Source organism: Mobula hypostoma, chromosome 3 (genome assembly GCF_963921235.1).
Source record: "Mobula hypostoma chromosome 3, sMobHyp1.1, whole genome shotgun sequence".
Taxonomy (NCBI): domain Eukaryota; kingdom Metazoa; phylum Chordata; class Chondrichthyes; order Myliobatiformes; family Myliobatidae; genus Mobula; species Mobula hypostoma.
This window is the reverse complement of record NC_086099.1, coordinates 177,474,824-177,498,190: the sequence shown is the minus strand read 5'-3', so window position 1 is coordinate 177,498,190 and position 23,367 is coordinate 177,474,824. Positions and strand designations below refer to the sequence as shown.

At 41.1% G+C, this 23,367-nt stretch overlaps 1 protein-coding gene across 3 annotated transcripts in view; it reads right to left on the bottom strand.

Annotated features, from left to right (window-relative positions):
- LOC134344414 (protein DBF4 homolog A-like) overlaps nt 1–23,367 on the bottom strand; it is a 72,494-nt gene that overhangs the window by 35,377 nt on the left and 13,750 nt on the right. For all 3 annotated transcript variants that reach the window (XM_063044155.1, XM_063044157.1, XM_063044156.1), the window contains exons 3-7: nt 22,550–22,719; nt 18,552–18,746; nt 17,276–17,320; nt 5,543–5,612; nt 4,833–4,903 (exon numbers count right to left, since the gene is read on the bottom strand). In XM_063044155.1, coding sequence (XP_062900225.1) covers nt 4,833–4,903; nt 5,543–5,612; nt 17,276–17,320; nt 18,552–18,746; nt 22,550–22,719 — 551 coding nt within the window. The remainder of the gene's footprint in view (nt 1–4,832; nt 4,904–5,542; nt 5,613–17,275; nt 17,321–18,551; nt 18,747–22,549; nt 22,720–23,367) is intronic.

Below are 23,367 nucleotides of genomic sequence, written 5' to 3'. Positions count from 1 at the left end.
CTTTAAACTCATAAAACACTTAAAAGCTGATGTTTTTAAGTCACAAATGGGTGTGATTCTCGTCCCAGGACAGCTCACCATCTTGGAGATCCAAAGGGTTCAATGTTTGAGTTTAATATAAAGATTGAATTATACCAATATAATTCAAACTGCTAATCCATAAAATCTTGAATTTTGATTTTTTGTCTATTAATCAAAGGCAGTTCTAAACATCATAACCTCAAAATTCAGCAGGCTGTTTTTGAAATGATCAAGAACATAGAACACATACAGCAAAGGCCCTTCAGCCTACGATGGTGTGCTGATCCTTTAACCTACTCTAAGGTCAATCTAACCCTTCTCTCATACATAGCCCTCTAATTTTCTTTGATCTATGTGCCTGCTTCTGACATATCCCTATTGTATCTCCCTCAACCACCACCAATGGCAAGATGTTCCACGCATTCTCTGTGTTAAAAAACCTACCTCTAACATCCCCCTTATACATTCCTCCAAACACCTAAAAGTTATGCACTCTTGTATTAGCCATTTCTGCCTGGGGGGAAAAGTCTCCACCTGTGCACTTTATGCTTCATATCATCTTGTATAGCTCTATTAAGTCACTCCTCATACTCCTGTACAAAGCGAAAAGCCATAGCTCACTCAAACTATCCTCATAAGACATCCTCTTTAATTCTGGCAGCATCCTGGTAAGTCTCCTCTGCACCCTCCCTAAAGATTCCATTTATTTCCTATAATGAGGTGATCAGAACTGAACATAAGTGTGGTCTAACCAAATTTTTATAGAGCTGCAACATTACCATGCAGCACTTGAACTCAATCCTTCCTCCCCACTAATAAAATTCAGAATCAGAGTCAGATTTATTATCACTGGCATCTGATGTGAAATTTGTTAACTTAGCAGTGGAAGTTCAATGCAACATATAATCTAGCAGAGAGAAAAAAAATAGATAAAATAAAACATAGCAATAAATAAACAAGTAAATCAATTATGTATATTGAATAGATTTTAAAAATGTGCAAAAACAGAAATATTGTATATTAAAATAAAGTAAGGTAGTGTCCAAAGCTTCAATATCCATTTAGGAATCGGATGACAGAGGGGAAGAAGCTGTTCCTGAATCGCTGAGTGTGCGTCTTCAGGCTTCTGTACCTCCTACCTGATGGTAATAGTGAGAAAAGGGCATGACCTCGGTGCTGGAGGTCCTTAATAATGGATGCTGCCTTTCGGAGACACCGCTCCCTAAAGATGTCCTGGGTACTTTGTAGGTTTGTGCCAAAGATGGAGCTAACTAGATTTACAACCTTCCGCAGCTTCTTTCAGTCCTGTGCAGTAGCCCTTCCATACCAGACAGTGATGCAGCCTGTCAGAATGCTCTCCACGGTACAAATATAGAAGTTTTTGAGTGTATTTGTTGACATGCCAGGTCTCTTCAAACTCATAATAAAGTATAGCCACCGTTTTGTCTTCTTTATAACTACATCGATATGTTGGGACCAGTTTAGATCCTCAGAGATGTTGACACCCAGATGTTGAAAACCAACATATCATACTCCTTCTAACTACCCTATCATGTTGCACTGTACCTTTGAGGGATTTATAGATATGGACGCAAGACCCATCTTTCCTCCACTTTTAGAAATTCTGCCATTAACCCTGTATTCTGCCTTTAAATTCGACCTTTCAAAGAGAATCACTTCACTTTTCTGATTGAACTCTGTCTGCCACTTCTCAGCACATCTCTAAATCCTATCAATGTCCCGTTGTAAGTTATAACAACCTTCTACAATGCCAGCAATGGCCGTGCCATCTGCAAACTGACTAAATCAGACTTGCACTTCCTCATCCACGTCACTTATGAAAATCACAAAGAGCAGGTGCCAGAACAGATCCTGTGGAATACCACTGATCGCTGGCCTGCAAGCAGAATATGCTCCATCATCTACCATCCTCAGCCTTCTGTGATTCAGCCAATTCTGAATCTACGGAGCCAAGTTTTCCTGGAGCCCATGCCTCCTGACTTTCTGAATGACCCATGAGGAATCTTGACAATCTCCTTACTAAAATCCATATACACCACATCCACTGATCAGCCTTCATCAATTTGTTTTGTCACTTCCTCACTCTCTAATCTTTTGCATAGTAGGGGAATTAATGGTTATGGGGAAAAGGCAGATAGGTGGAGATCAGTCCATAGCCAGATCAGCCATGATCTTAATGAATGGTGGCACAGGCTTGACGGGCCAGAGGGCCTACTCTTGCTATTTCTTTTGTTCTTATGTAATTCACTTAGGCTTATGAGGCATAACCTGCGCCTCACAAAGCCATGCTGACTATCCCTAATCAAACTATGCTTCTCCAGATGCTCGTAAATTGCATCTCTAAGAATCCTCTCCATTGGTTTGTCCACCAGAGTAAGAATCACTGATCCATAATTTCCATGCTCTATTACCTTGCTTGAACAAGGAAATAACATGTATCACTCTCCATTCTTTTGGCATTACTCCTGTGGCCATTGATGATACAAAGATCATCATCAAAGGCACAGCAATCTCTTCCCTCGCTTTCTGAGTAATCTGGGGATTATCCTGTCTGACCCCAAGGACTTATCTATCCTAATGTTTTTCAGAAGTTCCAGCACATCCTCCTTCTTAACATTGACTTGTTCCAGCATATCAGCCTGTTCTACACTGAGCTCACATTCATCAAGGTCCTTCTAACTGGTGAATATACCGAAGCAAAGTATTCATTAAGGACCTCCGCTACCTCAAATTCAAGTTCAGTACATGAAGCAACATTCCTCTGGAACAAGGTGCATAACACAGTACATGTAACTCACATAAAGTAATATTACAACTAATAAGTTAACAAATAATAAAACATAGTCTAGAAGATTGACATTTAGCATAAGGTGCATTTACAACACAAGGTAAAATATAAACAGTACGATGCTACTTGTGCTTCATAGGTGGTGGCCGGGAGCTCAGTAGTCTCACAGCCTGGAGAGAAGAAGTTGCAGTTCACCGACTCCAAGCTCTTTTATCCCTGACTGATCCTACGCTCACTCTAGTCATCCTCCTGCTTTTCACATATGTGTAGAATGCTTTAGGGTTTTCCTTAATCCTACTTTCCAAGGACTTATGCTCCCTGTCAGCTGTCTTAATTCCATTCTTAAGCTCTTTCCTGACTACCTTGTAGCTCTCTAAGAGTCCTGTCTGATCCTTGCTTCTTAAATCTTCAGTATGTTCCTTTCTTCCCCTTGACTAGATGCTCCACACCTCGTCAACTTAGTTCCTTCACCCCAATTTTCCCTGCCTTGATGGGTCAAACCTGTCCAGAACCTCATAGAAGTGCCCCCTTAACAATCTCCACATTTCCCATGAGTATTTCTCCAAGTATTTCCATTCCCAAGTTCCTAACTAATACCGTAATTCACCCTCCTCTAATTAAATACTTTTCCATACCATCCACCTATTTCCCTGCCATGGTAAAGGTCACCATCTCCGAAATCCTGACCCAATGAGAGATCTGATACCTTGTTTCATTGCCTTGTACCAGATCGAGCATGGCCTCTCCCTCTAGTTGGCCTGTGTACATGTTGTGACAGGAATCCTTCCTGGACCAACCTAACAAATTTCACCCCATCTGAACTTTTTGCACTAAGGAGGGGCCAATCAATATTAGGAAAGTTGAAACCAGCCATGACAACAACCATGTTATTTTTATATCTTTCCAAATCTGCCTCCCGATCTCCACCTCAGTGTATCTGTTGCAATGGGTGGGGGAGTGTCTATAGAACATTCCTAATCGAGTGGTTGCCTCCTTCCTGTCTGACTCAGTTGCCATTCTCTCCATAATGTCCTCCCTTTCTACAGATGTGATGCCATCCCTGATTAGCATTCCCTCACTTCTTTTAGTCATTATAAGCCTCTGTAATGGCCACAACACCGCAGTTCCACGCACTGATTAATGCTCTGTTCATCACCTTGCTCCTAATAGCTCATCACATTAAAATAGACAAATTTCAACCCATGCAATTGATTGCAATTATGCTCTGGTCAACTGTTTATTCCACAGTCTCTCTAAATGCTGTATCTACCTTTAAACCCACTCCCCAGTCTTTTGCCCTGTCACTTCAGTTCTCACCCCCCCGCCAAATTAAGTTACCCTCTCTCCAACTCTAGCAAACCTCCCTGCAAGAATGATGGTCCCCATTGAGTTTCTGTGTAAACCATCCTTTTTGTACAGGTCTTACCTTCCCCAAAAGATATCCCAATGAAACTCTACCTCCTACATCAATTTGTGAACCATACATTCCTCTGCCAAATTGTCCTATTTTTACCCTTACTGGCACATGGCACAGACAGCAATCCAGAGATTACCAGCCTCCACATCTTGCATGAGGTACACGCTACTGGCCAGGAATCCAATCATACTACTCTACCTACGCACTAGTAAACAAAGAAAGAGACACCTGATAGAAATCTCAAACTCGCCTCGGCCTCTCCTCGCTGAAGCCTCTTGAGTCAAAACTTCAACCTGCTCACTCAAACCCTGGCCCACCTACAACGTGGCTGTTCTGTATAAACCCAACTTCTTCTTATTGGCCCTTGCCAAGTGCTTAGCAACCTAAATTATCTCAATCTCCACAAAAAATCCACACAATTTACATCTGCCACTTAAAACTCCCCAAGCAACTGTCTCTACAATTTCAGTATTGGCAGGAAGTGCTGATGTGCCCCACTTGCTTTTTAAATCTGGTTTTAAATTTTAATGCAGCAAAGATGATTCTAACATTAATAATGTAAGACTAAAAATATTCTATACCTACCTCTGTGACAACACTTTCGGGTTCTATGTTTATGGAGGCCGCCTTCTTCCTTGAAATATATGCTTTTATATCTAAAATAATGATGAGGTTATAGAAAATTTAAAAATTTGAATTACAGTCAAACTACACAGATAATACCCAAGGTCAGGATTTAAGGAGCATTCTTAACGTAGGGATTATAATGCTGTCTGTAAGGAGCTTGTATGTTCTCCCATAATCATGTGGGTTTCCTCTGGGTGCTCTGGTTTCCCACCATTAAAAGATCTGCAGTTGGGGTTAGTGAGTTGTGGGCAAGCTGTGTTGGCACCAGAAGTGCAGTGATACTTATAGATCATCAAGCATAATCCTCGCTGATCTGATTTCACACAAACAATGCATTTTCAACGTACATATGAAAAAATAAAGCTAATCTTTATGTTTAATGAGAGCATTATCAAACACAATTTTACTCCAATCTGCAAAAAGAAATACTTGGGCAACAATCAAAAGCTTGCAAAGTAGCAAGTTTCATGGAATATCTTAAAAATGGAGGAAATAATTTACTTGAAAGGTAGTAAGCATTTATAGAGAGAATTCCAAAGTTCACGGATAGAGAGCTGGCAGCATGACCAGTGCATTTAAAACTGAGCATTTTGGCTTTGCGTGTCTTGGAGTTGCAGGGCCAAAGAGATACAAATATAGATACAAGACAAAATAAAGTGAAAGGATACCATCCACATAGAGTATTCGCACTCCCCAAGCTACTGCATTTGACAGGATACTGTTTCCGTGGACAAATTCCTAATGCAGAAGGGTAGAAATAGAGTTAGGACAGTCTTAAATATCCAAACAATATATTTTATAAAACAGCACCAGTACAAGTGAATGCTAAATTTTTAAAATAATTAAATATATCACCCAAATATTCAAAGATGTTGCTGGGACAGTTCTATAAACATTTATTAGATATGTAGACTGGTAGCTCCTTTTATAATATATTCCCAATTACCATTGCTATGAAATGCCAAGAAAACAAAAAGTTAATTAGCCCCAAATGATACAGTAAAATGAATTACTTTAAGAGACACTTTTGTTTTGTAAAAAAAAAACAAACTGCACATGTTTAGCTGTGCTTGGACTAAGAGAAAAATGGAAAAAAATCTTCATGCAATTTTTAAATTAAAAGTGTAGAACAATTTTTTATATTGGATTCAAATTCAGTTACATATACTTGAGAGCATATATACCTTGACACTCTACTGTGGCTACACTGTCAAAGAAAGCTGTGAACTGATCCCCTATTGACCTAGCAAGCAAATATCCACATGAAACTTTGCCGTAGAAAAGCAGCATCTATCATCAAAGATCATCACCACCCAGGCCATGCTCTTTTCTCGCTGCTGCCATCAAGTAGAAGGTTCAGGTGCCTCAGGATTCACACCACCAAGTTCAAGAACACTTACCACCCCTCGACCATCAAGCTCCTGAACAAAAGGGGATAGCTACTCCTACTGTATTTCTGGTATTCCCACAACTGATGGTCTCACTTGAAGGAGTCTTTATCTTGTTATTTCATGCTCTTGTTATTTATTGCCGTTTATTCATATTTTCATTTCAAAGTTTGCTCATTGATCCTGTTTAGAGTTAATGTTCAAAAGATATGCTAAGAATCTCAGGGTTGTATGTAGTGACATGTATGTACTCTGATAATAAATTTTACTTTAAATTTTTAAATATATAAGACCCCACAATGAAGAGTGGCACAGGAACACTCATCAATATCAAAGTCACTATTTATCCTTCAACCAAAAATAACAAAGCAAATTTTTTATTATCTAATTTTTGATTGTGAGTCCTTGCTGTACATAGGGAGCTAAACAAATTAGTGTTGTCGAACTTACCATTGTATTGAGTTACACTGGATAGTAGACTCGGTTTATATGCAAGTGGCTATTGTGATATACTTGACATATTGAAATAAAAGTACAAAATGAACCAAGGGGAATTTGAATATGAATGTAAAGGAGGAAGTAGTGTTGGGTCTCTTAAAGGCATTAAGACCCCTAGGCCTAATAGGATACACAGGTCGACCTTCTATAAACCAGCATCGTTGAGACCTGAAGAGTGCCAGATTAGTGAAAATGCTGAATTACAGAAGGATCACATTAAGCAATAGCTAACTGCCTCAGCATGCCTTTAAAATATCAAAGGATTCAAAGGTTCATTTAATGTCAGAGAAATGTATACAATATACATCCTGAAATGCTTTTTCTTCCAACCATCTACGAAAACAGAGAAGGGCCCCAAAGAATGAATGACAGTTAAATGTTAGAACCCCTAAGCTCCCCCCGGCTCCCCTCTGTCCCACGCATAAGCAGCAGTGAGCAACAATTCCCCACTCCCCCCCACTGGCAAAAAATAAAGCGCATCCACTACCAGCACTCAAGCATGAGCTAAGCGATAGCAAAGACACAGACTTGCAGTTACCCCAAAGACTACATTGCACTCGCAGTTACTGAGGGAATCCTCGTTAATTTCTTTTCCTCCGCTTAGTAATATGCTTAAATTCAGCGGGTCACCACATCTGATCTGAGGTCATAGGCAGAAGAGAACGGAGCGTCGAACTGAGCGATGCTGGAGGGTAGTGCGCAACTGCCGGCAGGCAGACCGACCCAGCGCGCACCAGCTCCCCCACCGCTGGCAGGTGAGACGGGTGGGTGCTGGGTGGCTGCGCCTCACGCAAATGATATCAATAAATGCAGGAAAACAAGCAGGAATCACCTGTCTGTGCTTACAAGAGCGCGCCAACACATGCACAGATCTAGCACTACCAAAACAATGCACAGCAGATTGGTACGGTGGCCCAGAAAATTTGAAATTACAGTTGCATGGCAAATTTGAAATCAGTGCGGATTATTGAAGGAACCGGATTACGGGTAGTTGGATTAGTGAAAGTCGACCTGTACTAAGACCCTGAGGCCTAATGGGATACACTCCAGGTTATTGAGAGACATGAGATGAGATTGCTGGAGCCTTGACCCAAGCTGGAGATCTGTTATTAGTGGTGTTCCACAGTGATTGATACTGAAACCTTTGCTGTTCATGATGCATATAAATTATCTGGATAAAAATGTAGATGGGTAATTTAGTAAGTTCGCAGATGATATAAAGATTGGTGGTGTGGATCGTGTAAAAGGCTGGCAAAGAATACAGTGAGATATAGACCATTTCCAGATATGGACGGAGAAATGGCAGGTGGAGTTAAACCCGGCCAAATGTGAAGTGTTGTACTTTGGTAGATCAAATGTAAAGAGACAGTACACTGTTAAAGGCAAGATCTTTAACAGTGTGGATGAGCAGAGGGATCTTGGGTTCATAGTTCCCTGAAAGTTGATAGGGTAGTTAAGAAGGCATATGACATGCTTGCTTTTATTACTTAAGGTACTGAGTTCAAAAGTCAGGAAGTTAGATGCAGCTTTATAACACTCTTGGCAGTGTGGAGGATCAGAGGGATTTTGGGGTCGGAGTCCATAAGACGCTTAAAGCAGCTGCGCAGTTTGACTCTGTGGTTAAGAAGGCATATGGTGTATTGGCCTTCATCAATCGTGGAATTGAATTAAGGAGCCGAGAGGTAATGTTGCAGCTATATAGGACCCTGGTCAGACCCCACTTGGAATACTGTGCTCAGTTCTGGTCGCCTTACTACAGGAAGGATGTGGAAGCCATAGAAAGGGTGCAGAGGAGATTTACAAGGATGTTGCCTGGACTGGGGAGCATGCATGATGAGAATAAGTTGAGTGAACTCGGCTTTTTCTCCTTGGAGTGACGGAGGATAAGAGATGACCTGATAGAGGTGTATAAGATGATAAGAGGCATTGATCCTGTGGATAGTCAGAGGCTTTTTCCCAGGGATGAAATGTTTGCCACAAGAGGACACAGGTTTAAGGTGCTGGGGAGCAGGTACAGAGGAGATGGCAGGGATAAGTTCCTTACTCAGAGTGGTGAGTGCATGGAATCGGCTGCCAGCAATGGTGGTGGAGGCGGATACGATAGGGTCTTTGAAGAGACTTTTAGATAGGTACATGGAGCTTAGAAAAATAGAGGGCTATAGGTAAGTCTAGTAATTTCTAAGGTAGGGACATGTTCGGCACAACTTTGTGGGTCGAAGGGCCTGTATTGTGCTGTAGGTTTTCTATGTTCTATGTTTATAAAACTTTAGTTAGGCCGCGTACAGTTCTTGTGTCTCCATTATAAGAAGAATGTTGAGGCTTTGCGGAGTGTGCAAAAGAGGTTTACCAGGATGCTGCCTGGTTTAGAGGGCATGTACTACAATGAGAGGTCAGACAAATTTGGGATGCTTTCTCTGGAGCAGCGGGGGCTTAAGGGAGATTTGATAGAGGTTTATAAGATTATGAGAGGCATAGATAGAATAGACAGACAGTATCTTTTTCCCAGGGTTGAAATATCTAATAGGGCATACATTTAAGTTGAGATGGGTAAATTCAAAGAAGATATGAGGGGCAAGTTGCTTCTTTCCTTCTTTGTGTTTTTTTCTTTTACATAGAGAATGTTGGGTCCTTCAAATGTGCTGCCTGGGGTGGAAAAAGCTGATACATTAGGGACTTCTAAGGGACATTTAGAAACACACATAACGTGAGAGAAATTGAAGTATATGGACATTGCGTAGGTAGAAGGGATTAGTTTAGTTGGCTATTTGATTAGTAATTCAATTGGTTTGGCACAACATTGTGGGCTGAAAGGCCTCTTCTTGTGCTTTACTGTTCTCTGTTCTAAATCTCATTCTTCACTCTAATACAGTAGATTCCGGTTAATTGGGCCATCAGTTAAATCAGGGCAGCCATTATTTGGGGTAATTCTTAAAAAACAAAAGCTAATCATGAAAATAGCAGAGATTCTTTCCATTTATTTGGGGCCCTATGCAGCTTAACTGGGATAGGAGACTGTTGCCAAACAGTTTCCAACTAATATCAGACGCATGAACCTGTGTGGCCACTAGACACTAAACCATGCTTAGAGTGAACAGTTTTTAAATAGTGCCAGTTGCACACGTTTGTTTTCAAAAAGCAGTAATTTTTATCACTGCTAGTTGGCAATAAATAAGCAGTAGGAGACTTAAAAACTGTTTTGCTCATTGAGGTTTCAAGCATTCAGGCTCAGAGATGCCAGAAACGGCCGGGAGTGAAAATGAAATGATTTCACTACTTGAACAAGTTAGTAACTATGAAGAATTTTAAGGTATTGATAGCCATCTTGAATATGACAATGAATGTGAAGATCTTGTTTTCTTCTATTTTAAGTTTTGTGACTCCATTGAAAGATGTGAAAGGGTGTTACAGGCAGAACTGGCAACTCAATATTCCAGGGTTAAAGGAGGAGGGGTGGCATTACTAGTCAGGAAAATGTCACAGCAGTACTCCATCAGGACAGACTGGAAAATTTGTCTAGTGAGGAGTTATGGGTGGAACTGAGAAATAAGAAAGGCATGACCATTTTAATGGGGCTATATTACAGACCACCCCACAGTTATAGTGATTTAGAGGAACAAATTTGTAAAGAGATCACAGACAGTTGCAGGAAACATAAGGTTGTTATACGAGGTGATTTTAACTTTCCATATATTGACTGGAAATCCGATACTGTAAAAAGACTAGATGGGATAGACTTTGTCAAACGTGTTCAGGAAAGTTTCCTTCATCAGTATGTAGAAATCTCAACAAAAGAGTATGCGATACTGGATCTGCTATTAGGGAATGACATAGGGCAGGTGATAGAAGTTTGTGTAGCGGAACACTTTGCATCTAGTGACCACAATACCATCAGTTTTGAAGTAAATGTGCATAATGATAGATCTGGTCTGCGGGTCGAGATTCTAACTTGGAGTAAGGCCAATTTTGATAGTATCAGAAATGATCTGGCAAATGTGGATTGAAACAGACTGTTTTCTGGCAAGGGTATACTTAGTAAGTAGGAGGCCTTTAAAAACAAAATGTTTAGAGTACATAGCTTGTACGTGCCTGTCAGAATAAAAGATAAACAAGTGTAGGGAACCTTGGTTTTCAAGAGATATTAAGGCCCTGATTGAGAGAAAAAAGGAGGTGCATAGCAAGTATAGACAGGTAGGAACAAATACTTTATACTTAATAGTCGCCAAACAATTGATACTGGAACGTACAGTCATCATAGCGATATTTGATTCTGCGCTTCCCGCTCCCTGGATTACAAATCGATAGTAAATATTAAAACTTTAAATTATAAATCATAAATAGAAAATAGAAAAATGGAAAGTAAGGTAGTGCAAAAAAAAAACCAAGATGCAGGTCTGGATATTTGGAGGGTACAGCCCATATCCAGGTCAGGATCTGTTCAGCAGGTGCTTATGGAGTTTAAGAAATGCAAGAAAACAGTTACCAAAAAAATCAGGAGGGCTAAAAGAAGTTGCTCTAGCAGACAAGGTGGAGGAGAATCCTAAAGGATTCTACAGATCAAGTCGTCACTTTTTATTGTCATTTCGACCATAACTGCTGGTACAGTACACAGTAAAAACAAGACAACGTTTTTCAGAACCATGGTGCTACATGAACAATACAAAAACTACACTGAACTACGCAAAACAACACAAAACTACATCAGACCTACCCAGGACTGCAAAAAGTGCGCAAAACAGTGCAGGCATTACAATAAATACAAAACAAGACAATATGCCCAGTAGAGGGCAATAGGTTGGTGTCAGTCCAGGCTCTGGGTATTGAGGAGTCTGATAGCTTGGGGGAAGAAACTGTTACATAGTCTGGTCGTGAGAGCCCAAATACTTCAGTGCCTTTTGCCAGATGGCAGGAGGGAGAAGGGTTTGTATGGGGTCCTTCATAACGCTGTTTGCTTTACGGATGCAGCGTGTGGTGTAAATGTCTGTAACGGCAGGAAGAGAGACCCCAATGATCTTCTCAGCTGACCTCATTATCCACTGCAGGTCTTGTGATCCAAGATAGTGCAATTTCCGAACCAGGCAGTGATGCAGCTGCTCAGGATGCTCTCAATTCAATCTCTGTAGAATGCAATGAGGATGGGGGGGGGGTGGGAGATGGACTTTTCTCAGCCTTCGTAGAAAGTAGAGACGCTGCTGGGCTTTCTTTGCTATGGAGCTGGTGTTGAGGGACCAGGTGAGATTCTCCACCAGGTGAACACCAAGAAATTTGGTGCTCTTAACGATCTCTACGGAGGAGTTGTCGATGTTCAGCGGAGAGTGGTCGTTCCGTGTCCTCCTGAAGTCAACAACCATCTCTCTTGTTTCGTTCACATTCAGAGACAGGTTGTTGGCTCTGCACCAATCCGTTAGCTGCTGCACCTCCTCTCTGTATGCTGACTCATAGTTCTTGCTGATGAGACCCACCACGGTCGTGTCATCGGCGAACTTGATGATGTGGTTCAAGCTGTGTGTTGCAGCACAGTCATGGGTCAGCAGAGTGAACAGCAGTGGACTGAGCATACAGCCCTGGGGGACCCCGCGCTCAGTGTGATGGTGTTGGAGATGCTGCTTCCAATCCGGACTGACTGAGGTCACCCAGTCAGGAAGTCTAGGATCCAGTTGCAGAGGGAGATGTTCAGGCCCAGTAGGCTCAGCTTTCCAATCAGTTTCTTAGGAACGATTGTGTTGAATGCTGAACTGAAGCCTCCAACCTGATGGTATGAACATTGACTGCTCAAATTTCCGCTAATGCCCCACCTCCCCATCGTACCCCATCCGTTATTTATTTATATAAACACATTCTTTCTCTCTCTCTCTCCTTTTTCTCCCTCTGTCCCTCTGACTATACCCCTTGCCCATCCTCTGGGTTTTCCCCCCTCCCCCTTTTCCTTCTCCCTGGGCCTCCTGTCCCATGATCCTCTCATATCCCTTTTGCCAATCAACTGTCCAGCTCTTGGCTCCATTCCTCACCCTCCTGTCTTCTCCTATCATTTTGGATCTTCCCCTCCCCCACCCACTTTCAAATCTCTTACTAGCTCTTCCTTCAGTTAGTCCTGACGAAGAGTCTTGGCCTGAAACGTCGACTGTACCTCTTCCTAGAGATGCTGCCTGGCCTGCTGCATTCACTAGCAACTTTGATGTGTGTTGCCTTAAGTCTATGAACAGCATTCGAACGTACGTGTCTTTTTGTCCAGGTGGGTTAGGGCCAGGTGGAGGGTGGTGGCAATGGCGTCGTCTGTTGAACGGTTAGGACAATACGCGAACTGCAGGGGGTCCAGTGAGGGGGGTAGCAGAGTCTTGATGTGCCTCATAACGAGCCTCTTGAAACACTTCATGATGATGGATGTGAGTGCAACGGGACAGTAGTCGCTGAGGCAGGACACTGAAGATTTCTTCGGCACGGGGACAATGGTGGCGGCCTTGAAGCACGTAGGAACAATGGCGCTGCTCAGGGAGATGTTGAAGGTGTCAGTGAGAATCTCTGCTAGCTGGCCTGCACATGCTCTAAGCACTCTGCCAGCAGTATTGTCTGGTCCAGCAGCCTTCCCTGGGTTGACCCTGCACAGGGTTCTCCTCACATCTGCCACGGTAAGACACAGCACCTGGTTGTTTGGAGGAAGGGTGGTCTTCCTCGCCGCCACCTCAAAACGAGCATAGAAGTTAAGCGTAGAGGGAGGCATGACCAGCACAGGCAGGTGCTGTTGTCTTGTAGTTGGTGATGTCCTGAATACCCTTCCACATGCGCCGCGTGTCGCCGCTGTACTGGAAGTCGCTGTGGATTCGGTGGGCGTGTGCACGCTTTGCCTCTCTGATGGCCTGGAATTGTTTGGCCCTCGCTGTTGTTAGGGCTGCCTTGTCGCCTGCTCTGAAGGCGGAGTCATAGGTCCTCAGCAGCGCACCCACCTCTGCAGTCATCCATGGCTTCTGGTTAGCACGTGTAGTGATGGCCTTGGCCACAGTGACGTCATCGATGCACTTTTTGATGTAGTTAGTCACTGATGCCGTGTACTCCTCTAAGTTGGTAGAGTCGCCATCGGTTGCAGCATCCCTGAACATGTGCCAGTCAGTGTGCTCAAAGCAGTCTTGAAGAGCAGAGATGGCTCCTGCTGGCCAGGTTTTCACCTGCTCCTGAACTGGTCTGGAGCTCCTGACGAGCGGTCAGTATGCTGGGATTAGCATAACAGAGATGTGGTCTGAGTAGCTAAGGTGGGGGCAGGGCTCCGCCCGATACGTATCAGGAATGTTTGTGTAAACAAGGTCCAACACGTTCTCCCCTCTCGTTGCAAAATCCACGTTCTGATGGAATCTGGGGAGCATTGACTTAAGGTTCATGTGGTTAAAATCTCCAGCGACAATAAACAGATATTAACAGACTTTGCTCTAAACAGATATGTTAAGAGCAAAAGGATTGCAAGGAACAAAGTTGGTTCTCTGGAAGACCAGAATGGTAACCCATGCATGAAGCCAGAACAGATGAGGGAGATCTTAAATGCATTCTTTGCAACTGTATTTACTCAAGAGATGGAAACAGAGTCAATAGAAATGAGGCAAAGCATCATGAACCCTGTACAGATTACAGAGGTGTTTGCTATTCTAAGGCAAATCAGGGTGGATAAATCCACAGGGCCTGACAAGGTGTTCCCTTGGATCCTATGGGAGGCAAATGCAGAAATTGGAAGATAACCAATATTGGTCTACTGTTTTAAAAAAAAAAGGCTCTAAACATAAACAAGGAAATGATAGGTCGGTGAGTCTGACATCATTTGTGGGAAAGTTATTGAAAGATATTCTAAGGAACCAGATATACAACATAAGTATTTGGATAGACATGGACTGATTAAGGACAGTCCGCATGGCTTCATGTGTGGTAGGTCATGTCTAACCAAGCTTAGAGTTTTTCAAGGAAGTTACCAGAAAAGCGGATGAAGACAAGGCAGTGGATATTGTCTACATGGACCCTAGCAAGGCTCTTGACAAGGTCCCGCATGGGAGGTTGGTCAAAAAGATTCACTTACTTGGCATTTAAAATGACATAATAATTGGATTAGAGACTTGCTTTGTTGGAGAAACCAGGGAATGGTAGTAGATGGTGGCATCTCTGACTGGAGGCCTGTGACTCGTGGTGTGCTGCAGGGATCGGTGCTGGGTCCTTTGGTGTTTGTCACCTACATCAATGATCTAGATGGTAATGTGGTCAACGGGATCAGCAAATTTGCAGATGACAACTAGATTGGGGGTGCAGTGGACAGTGAGGAAGGCTATCCTGGCTTGCAGAGGGATCTGCATCAGCTGGAAAAATGGACTGAAAAATGGCAGATGGAATTTAGTGCAGACAAATGCGAGGTTCTGCACTTTGGTAGGACCAACCAGGGCAGGTCTTACATAATGAACGGTAGAGCATTGAGGAGCATGGTAAAACAAAGGGATCTAGGAACAAAAGTCCATAATTTGTTGAAATTGTCATCATAATTAGATAGGGTCGTAAAGAAAGCTTTAAGCACATTGGCTTTAATTAATCAATATAATGAGCACAGGAGATGCGATGTTATGTTGAAGTTGTATAAGACGTTGGTGAGGCCTAATGTGGAGTATTGTATGCTGTTTTGGTCACCCCCTACCTACAGGAAAGATGTAAATAAGTTTGAAAGAGTACAGGGAAAATTTACAAGGATGTTGCCGGGTCTGAAGGACTTGAGTTGTAAGGAAAAATTGAATAGGTTAGGACTCTATTCTTTAGAAAGGTTAGGACTCTATTCTTTAGAACGTAGAAGACTGAGAGGAGATTTGATAGAGGTATACAAAATTATGAGAGGTATAGATAGGGTTAATGAAAGCAGGCCTTTTCCACGAGACTGGGTGGGACTACAGCCAGAGGTCATGGGTTAAGGGTGAAAGGTGAAAAGTTTTAGGGGAACGTGAGGGGAAACTTCTTCACTCAGAGGGTCGTGAGGGTGTGGAATGAGCTGCTAGCACAAGTGGTGCATGCAAGCTGAATTTCAATGTTTAAGGGAGTTTGGATAGGTACATGGATGGTAGGAGTATAGAGGGCTGTGGTCCCAGTGCAGGTCAATGGAAGTAGGCAGTTTAAATAGTTTTGGCATGGATTAGGTGGGCTAAAGGGCCTGTTTCTGTGCTGTATTTCTCTATGACTCTAGTTACATGTGTAAGTAATGCCCTCATCATTTAAAATATATGTTTAATAATAATTTATCTCAGTCACAGGTCAATATTTGTTACCTAGTTGCCTTAAAGTCAGTTTCAAGGTTAGTAGTTATAGCATCCTTCGTGTTTACCCATAATCACCATATATAAGTGCCTCTACCTTCACTTCTCATAATCCTTTATGCCTATTTGGCCCATCAAGTCAAAGCTGATTCAACAAGTATTGCCATCTGTGTCATTCCTTCATGTTTTCCCCTAGATGCAGACAGCATAACTTGCTAGCCCAAAGCATTCTAAAATTCATCAGGGTACTGTACATGGCAGTTGGGCTTCCAGCAGCAGTCAGTCCTACTCTATGCTTTTTAAAGTGTTTAAGTTGTAATGGTAATTGGAATAGAATTTTACAAAATAAACTTAAGAGCTGAAGCTTATGTTAAAACATTAAACAGGATTAAAAACATTAAACTAAGCAGAAATATTTTAGACAATTTACTTCCCCTTTGCCTCTAAATCTGCCCTTCCACAATCCCCACTAAAATCTTAAACTGGTGCAAAAAAAACCCAAGAAATAATTCTCCAGCAAAAAGACTAGGGTATACTACTAAATATTTTTTTCATGGGAAGCTCAGCAGTGGAGCAATTAGCAAAATCTCTTTCCAAATCTGTCAGTGATATTTCCATATGTAAAAGCACATGCTCAGAAAACATGAACTAATCAGCCTTTTTAAACACCCTTGATTCTGTTCAATTCCAACAACATTAACAAGATTTGACTCATTGCATGGATCTTCAATAGTAAGTGAACATTTCAACTATCCTTTCCCAGTTATCATGCTAACCATTACATCTTATGGGCAAATCTCATTCGCAATAATTTTACAGCCTGTGCTTGGTTCGTAGCTCATAGATATGCAAAACAACACTGTTCTTTGGTTTACAGGTTTTTGTGGCCTTTCTGAACCAATTTTATCTTCCAACTTGAGATATTGTGCTCAACATTTGCATGCATATAAAATTTGTGATTTCTAGCCAATTTCTTGTCTGTCATATCACATCCTCCATAAACAAACTGATTTTCTTACTAGGCTGCACATCATCCCCTCAGATTGTGAAAGAAAACTGAATTTGAAAAGCAGATTTAACAAAAGCAATTGTAGATTATTAACTAACATTCAATAGGTGTCTCATTGAAATAAATCGGAAATGCCACTCTTAAAACCTACCTCTTGCTTTAACATTTACTTTTGAATTCTATCCTTTCTGGAATTTAAATTAAATTTGGAAAGCCATGCATGTGTCTTCTTAATTGAGCACTTACCTGTTCCTTAATAACTTTTTTTACTAAGCTTTTTCCTCTGCTAATCTGTCAAATTAAACAAAAACAATTTTAAGGTATAGATCTCTAATTTTTTGATGTGCCAATAAAAATGACTTCAATAGCAAATAATTCTAAAATCTAACAATTAGATTTCAAAATATTACCAATAAGTTAGTTAAATTCAGACTAATTCAACATGAATCATTGATACAGAACAGCTTTTCAATTTATTAAAATAAAAAGCAACTAGTTTTTTTTGTGGATCCATTGTCATTTTGCACTACAAGGAAAAGAGGTTGGAAGATAAAAGAGACATAAAAAGAAAGGATGTCAGGACATACTGAGGTGAGCCGAATCTGTGAAAAGAATGATATTGACAACCAGCAGATTGAAGGAATTAGGGTAAAAATTGGCACCTGTGAGCTTTTTAGATGGAGACAATAATCATAAAAAATGTAAAATTTTAAATCATTGGAAATCATACAGAAAGCAATGAGAGAAATGACTTGCATTGAAGATTGTGACCTAACTGAAGATGGTGTAGGGTCTCAAAGCTCTTTGCAGGAATAATGACCAATAAAGTTTGAGACTGAACAATGCAAGGTGTTATTAGGGCAGGTGTTCAGTAGATTGGTCATCTTGAAACCATATCAACAATGTAGTGATTTAATCCACGAGTGATCAAATGATCAGAACACTGTAGGATTTAGCAGAATAAATCCTAGAGGTAGAGAGATGGAAAATTATAGTGAGATCTGAAAATAGAAATAAAAATTTTATAATTATGCTGAGATACTCAACACTGCAAAATCTGAGCTTGCGAACTTGTAGATAATTCTATTCTTATACTCCAGGCTATGTACTAATCTTATCCTTTTATAATTGTAATTGATTTACCACAAATTGTATTAAATTAGAAATACACTTTAAATATTGCTTCCTAAAATAACCAATTTGTGATACAGGTCCACCTTCACTAACCTGGCACCATTGGGACCTGAGGAGTGTCGGATTAGTGAAGATGTCAAATTACAGAAGGATCACATTAAGCAATAGCTAACCTTCACTAATCCAGCACCATTGGGATCTGAGGAGTGCCAAATTACAGAGGGATCACATTAAGTATAGTCAGTGCCGGATTATTGCAGAAACTGGATTACAGGTAGTTGGATTAGTGAATGTCGACCTGTACATAATTCTTTAAATTTTGCCTGAGCAAACATTTCATTAAAACTAGTACATTTACTCAATTTGAGGACCTATAACCTGCACATACCGTTTCCAATGTTCTATGAGAACTTCCTTCATAGCTTTCTCGCCGACTGCTTGGATGAGGAGACGTGTTAACAGTGTTCTGAACTGAATCTGGGCTTGGGACTGGAGAGTTTTTGCCTGGAGTTTGGGCAAATTTGGCCTCACTTCTATTAGAAATGATGTAATTAATATCTTTGCTAAGAAACTTCTCAATTGTCTGTATTAAAATAAAACAAGAGAACAAGGCATTAGAAAAGCCCTATTAAAATTAAAATGCACAAAAGTATACTGTTTAATTCCATATAGTTTATTTTATAAAGAATGTATGGTTTCTATCTTCAAACCAAAAAATGTTGCATTACTGAAGAATACTCCGACATTTTGAAATTTACATTATGGTTTGTAGCTATTTGCTTTTAAAAAAATCTGAATCATCTCACAAGGTAATATCTAAAAATGCAAAACATTTTGGCAGGACTGACTTTTACAGCTTTGGTACATTGCACCACTGAACCGCGGAAATCAAGTTAACACTGATTATCCCACATGGACTACTACAATTATGATGTAGTTGTCAACCATGGACTATGACAATGAATCAAATAATTTTTTACATTCAGATCAAAGGAAGATCAGGGATGAGAAAATGAGAGAGAGAAAAAAAACTTTTCAATGCAACATTGCTAATTACATTGCTAGGTACAATATTGCTAAAGATTTGTAGTGGGTGTGAAGGAAAGAGTATCTAGGATAGCTTTCTTTATTAGTTTCTTTTGTAACTGTTTTGCTGCCAGCTGTTCCTTATTCATAATACAGTCTGTTCAGAATAGAACAGAACTTTATTATCATTTCTCCAGACGAGATTGATGTGCTACTCCAGTCTGTGCAAAACGGTTATTTACAATGCATATGGTTCAGCCTAATTTTAAAAAATTGTAATATTTATAAGCACCATAACACTCAAAGGCCATTGGCAAGACAGAGGACAGCATTATTCAGCTGCAAAACAGTCCTCAGGAAGAAGCTGGTTTTCAGTCTTGCTGTCTTGGCTAAGATGCTTCTGCAACATTGTAGAAGCCATTTGGGATGGGATGGGTCTCTAATGATGTTACGAGCGTGTCATAAGCATCGAGAATTGTAGGTTGTCTGCAGGTCCAGTAGTTGAGTCCCAGTGACATTCTGAGCCATCCTAATCATCCGTTGGACTGCTTTATAATCTGTCGTACTGCAGCTAGAGTATCACATTGTCAATCCACATGTCAGTATGCTCACTCTCGCACATCGATAAAACTTGGCCAGCAATTTTTGGGGCAGTTTAGCTCTCCTTAAGCACCTCAGGTAGTAGAATCACTGTTGTTCCTTTTGTACTATTGAGGTTGTGTTGACAGACCAAGAGAGCTCCTCGGTGATGTTCATCCCCAAAAACTTGAAACTGGAGACCCTTTCCACTACCTCATCATTTAAAAATAGTGGGGGTTGTTCAGCACTTCTTGTCTTCCTGAAGTCAATTATAATTTCTTTTGTCTTCTTGATGTTGAGTGATAGGTTGTGGTTCCTGTACCAATTAGACAGTTTCAGCACCTCCTATGTGCAGATTAATAATTGTTTGTGATTAGGCTAATCACAGTTGTATTGTCTGTAAATTTGATGATTGAGTTTGTAGAATGAGCATGAGTGCAGTCATAGGTGAAGAGAGAGTAGAAAAGTGGGCTCAGCACACAGCCCTGCGGGCATCGGTGTTCAGAGTTGGGGGTGGGGTGCGCAGGTTGATGTGCACTTGCCTAGTTTCATCATCTGGGTATGATTCGTGTGGAGGTCCAAGATCCAATTGCAGGTTGATGTGCCAAGACCTAGAATGTGGAGCTCGACAGTCAGCATGTTTGGTAGCACAGTGTCAAAAGCCGAGCTGTTATCAATGAAACGCATCCTAACATAGGTGTCTTTGTGCAGGTATTCCAATTCAAGACAGCATGAAGGGTGATAGAAATGGCGTCTTCAGTTGATCTATTCGCCTTATAGGCAAAATGGTGCTGGTCCAAGATAGACAGGATTATGTCCATGATGTGGGACATGACTAATCTTTCCAAGCACTTGGCAACTATGGGAATGAGTGCCACCTGTCTGTAGTCATTAAGACACATTGCCACTGACATCTTAGAGATTGGTATGACGGTTGCTCTTTGAAGCATGCCAGAACCGTAGCCTGGGGCGACGAGAGGTTGTAAATACCGGTCAGAACTTCTGCCAGCTGGTCGGCATAGCCCCTCAGGTATGCCACCTGGCACTGTTGCTCGGCATACAGTGACATTACAAAGCACACGCCTGTAATGTATGTTCAGTTTCAGCACAGTTCCTCCACCCAATGTTAAGGCTCTCATCACTGGTTCATTATTGTCCTTATCAAAGCCCTATATGGCAGAGTCTTGTTCTCTCCACATTTCCAAATCTGCCAACTACAACATATTGATTTTTAATATTTCCTGGTTCCAATGAAAGATCATTAATCTGAAACGTTAAGTGCACAGATACTGCCTGACTTGTTGAGAATTTTCCACATGCCTGTCCTCACCCCATCCTCCCACAACCCCACCAGGGATAGGGTGCCTCTTGTCGTCACCTACCACCCCACCAGCCTCTGCATCCAGAACATAATCGCCACCTCCAAATGGATCCACCACCAAGCATATCTTTCCCCACCCCCCCATTTTATGCTCTCCGCAGGGATCACTCCCTACGTGACTCTCTTGTCCATTCATATTTCCCCACTGATCTCCCTCCTGGCACTTCTCCTTGCAAGCAGAACAAGTGCTCCAACTACCCCTACACCTCTCCCTCACTACCATTCAGGGCCCTAAACAGCCCTTCAAGGTGAGGCGACATTTCACCTGTGAGTCTGTTGGAGCCATCTATTGCATCCAGTGCTCCCGGAGTGGCCTCCTGTAAGACCTGATGTGAATTGGGAGACCGCTTCCCCAAGCACCTATGTCCCATCCACCGAAAAAGAGGGCTTTCCCAGTGGCCTCCCATTTTAATTCCACTTTCCATTCCCATCCCAACATGTCCATCCATGGCCTCCTCTACTGTTGCAATGAGGCTACACTCAGGTTGTAGTATAGCCTCAATCCGTCTGGGTAGCCTCCAACCTGATGGCATAAATATCAATTTCTTGAACTTCTGGTAATATCTCACCCCAACCTCACTTCTCTGTTCTCCATTCCCCTCTCTCACCTCTTCTCTTAGCCTGCCTATTGCCTCCCTAGTGCTCCTGCCCCTTTTTATTTCTTCCATGGCCTTCTGTCCTCTTCTATTAGATTCCTCCTTCTCCAACCCTGTATCTCTTTCACCAATCAATTTCCCAGCTCTTCATCTCTACTTCCCCCCTCCCAGTTTCACCTATCACCTTGTGTTTCTTCCTTCACCTCCCCCCAATCCTTTCGTTCTGACTCCTCATCTTTTATCTCCAGTCCTACTGAAGAGTCTCGGTCGAAACATCGACTGTACTCTTTTCCATAGATGCTGCCTGGCCTGCTCAGTTCCTCCAGCATTTTGTGTGTGGTGTTGAGTAATCCCTACATTTTCTGTTTTTTATTTCAGATTTCCAAAATCTGAAGTTCTTGTTTTCAGTTAAAAACAGATGTTGGTCAAGGCCTCATGTAAACAGCTATCAAAAATGCCAGAAAAAAAGACACTTCGAATTTAGCAGAATGAATACCAATTACACTTCGGCATTAGCCCTGGAATCAGACTGATTTCAACACAAAATATCGTAAGTGTATAGCCAACATGAACAAACAATACAACGGGAATTATTTTCTAAAAATCACACTAATTTAACCTCTACTGCATGCCATGAACAAAACCTTGTTGCTTTATTCAAAAAAACTCAAATTACATTGCTTACTAATAGAAAAGTAACATTATAATTTACAGAACAAGCTAAGAGGTAGTATTTATAGGTAAGGGTGTCAAAGATTGCAATCAATTCCATAAAAGCAATTATTTTTGAAATTATGAACTTACCCCTCCTAGATCTTGTAAATCCTTTTCTAAGTTCTCTGTATGCTTATTAGAAGGCAGGTCAAGGTAAAAAATTTTTCCAGTAAAAGGCTTCACCTTGATGTCCACTACTTTATTACCGCCTCGCTGTAATACTTTTAGTGTTCCTTTACTTCTTCCTGATATTCCATGTGCTGCGATAATATATAACAAATTACATAATTAAATTCATTTTAATATAAATAGCAATTTAAAAAATACATTAACAGTAAACTGTAACAAGATATACACCCATGCTGTGAATCCTAACACTGGTTCCAAACAAGACAGCTTATTATTTCAGGAAAGATTTCATATAGCCGAAGAAGTTTGTATTTTTCAGAGCACGTTTCTGAAAATCTCAGAAGAAACGGAGAAAAAGTTAATTTGCCATGGTTTCATGTATTAATGAATGGAGAACAATACCTTAAAAATAAGGGAGAGAATATAGTTTTTCATAAGTGAAAATAAATTTTAATGGTTTCAAAGATTACTGACAAACCTTTAACTTATCTACACCCCGCCCACCAACAAGACAAACAAAAACAATATATAATGCATCTCAGTATTCCGGTACAGTAGAGAACCAAAGGGATTTTGGAGTCTAAGTAAATTTATTAATAGTTGGCAGACAGAAAAAGAATGGCAATCACAGTTCAAATTTTCAATTGCCTTTTTTATCTTGAATTGAGCGAGAGGTGCAAGAACAAAGAAGTGAATGTCTGCTTTAGTTACATAGTCCTCATTGAAGCCCATGTGTGATAAATTAACTATGAGGGCATTAATCGGATTGAGATATTTAA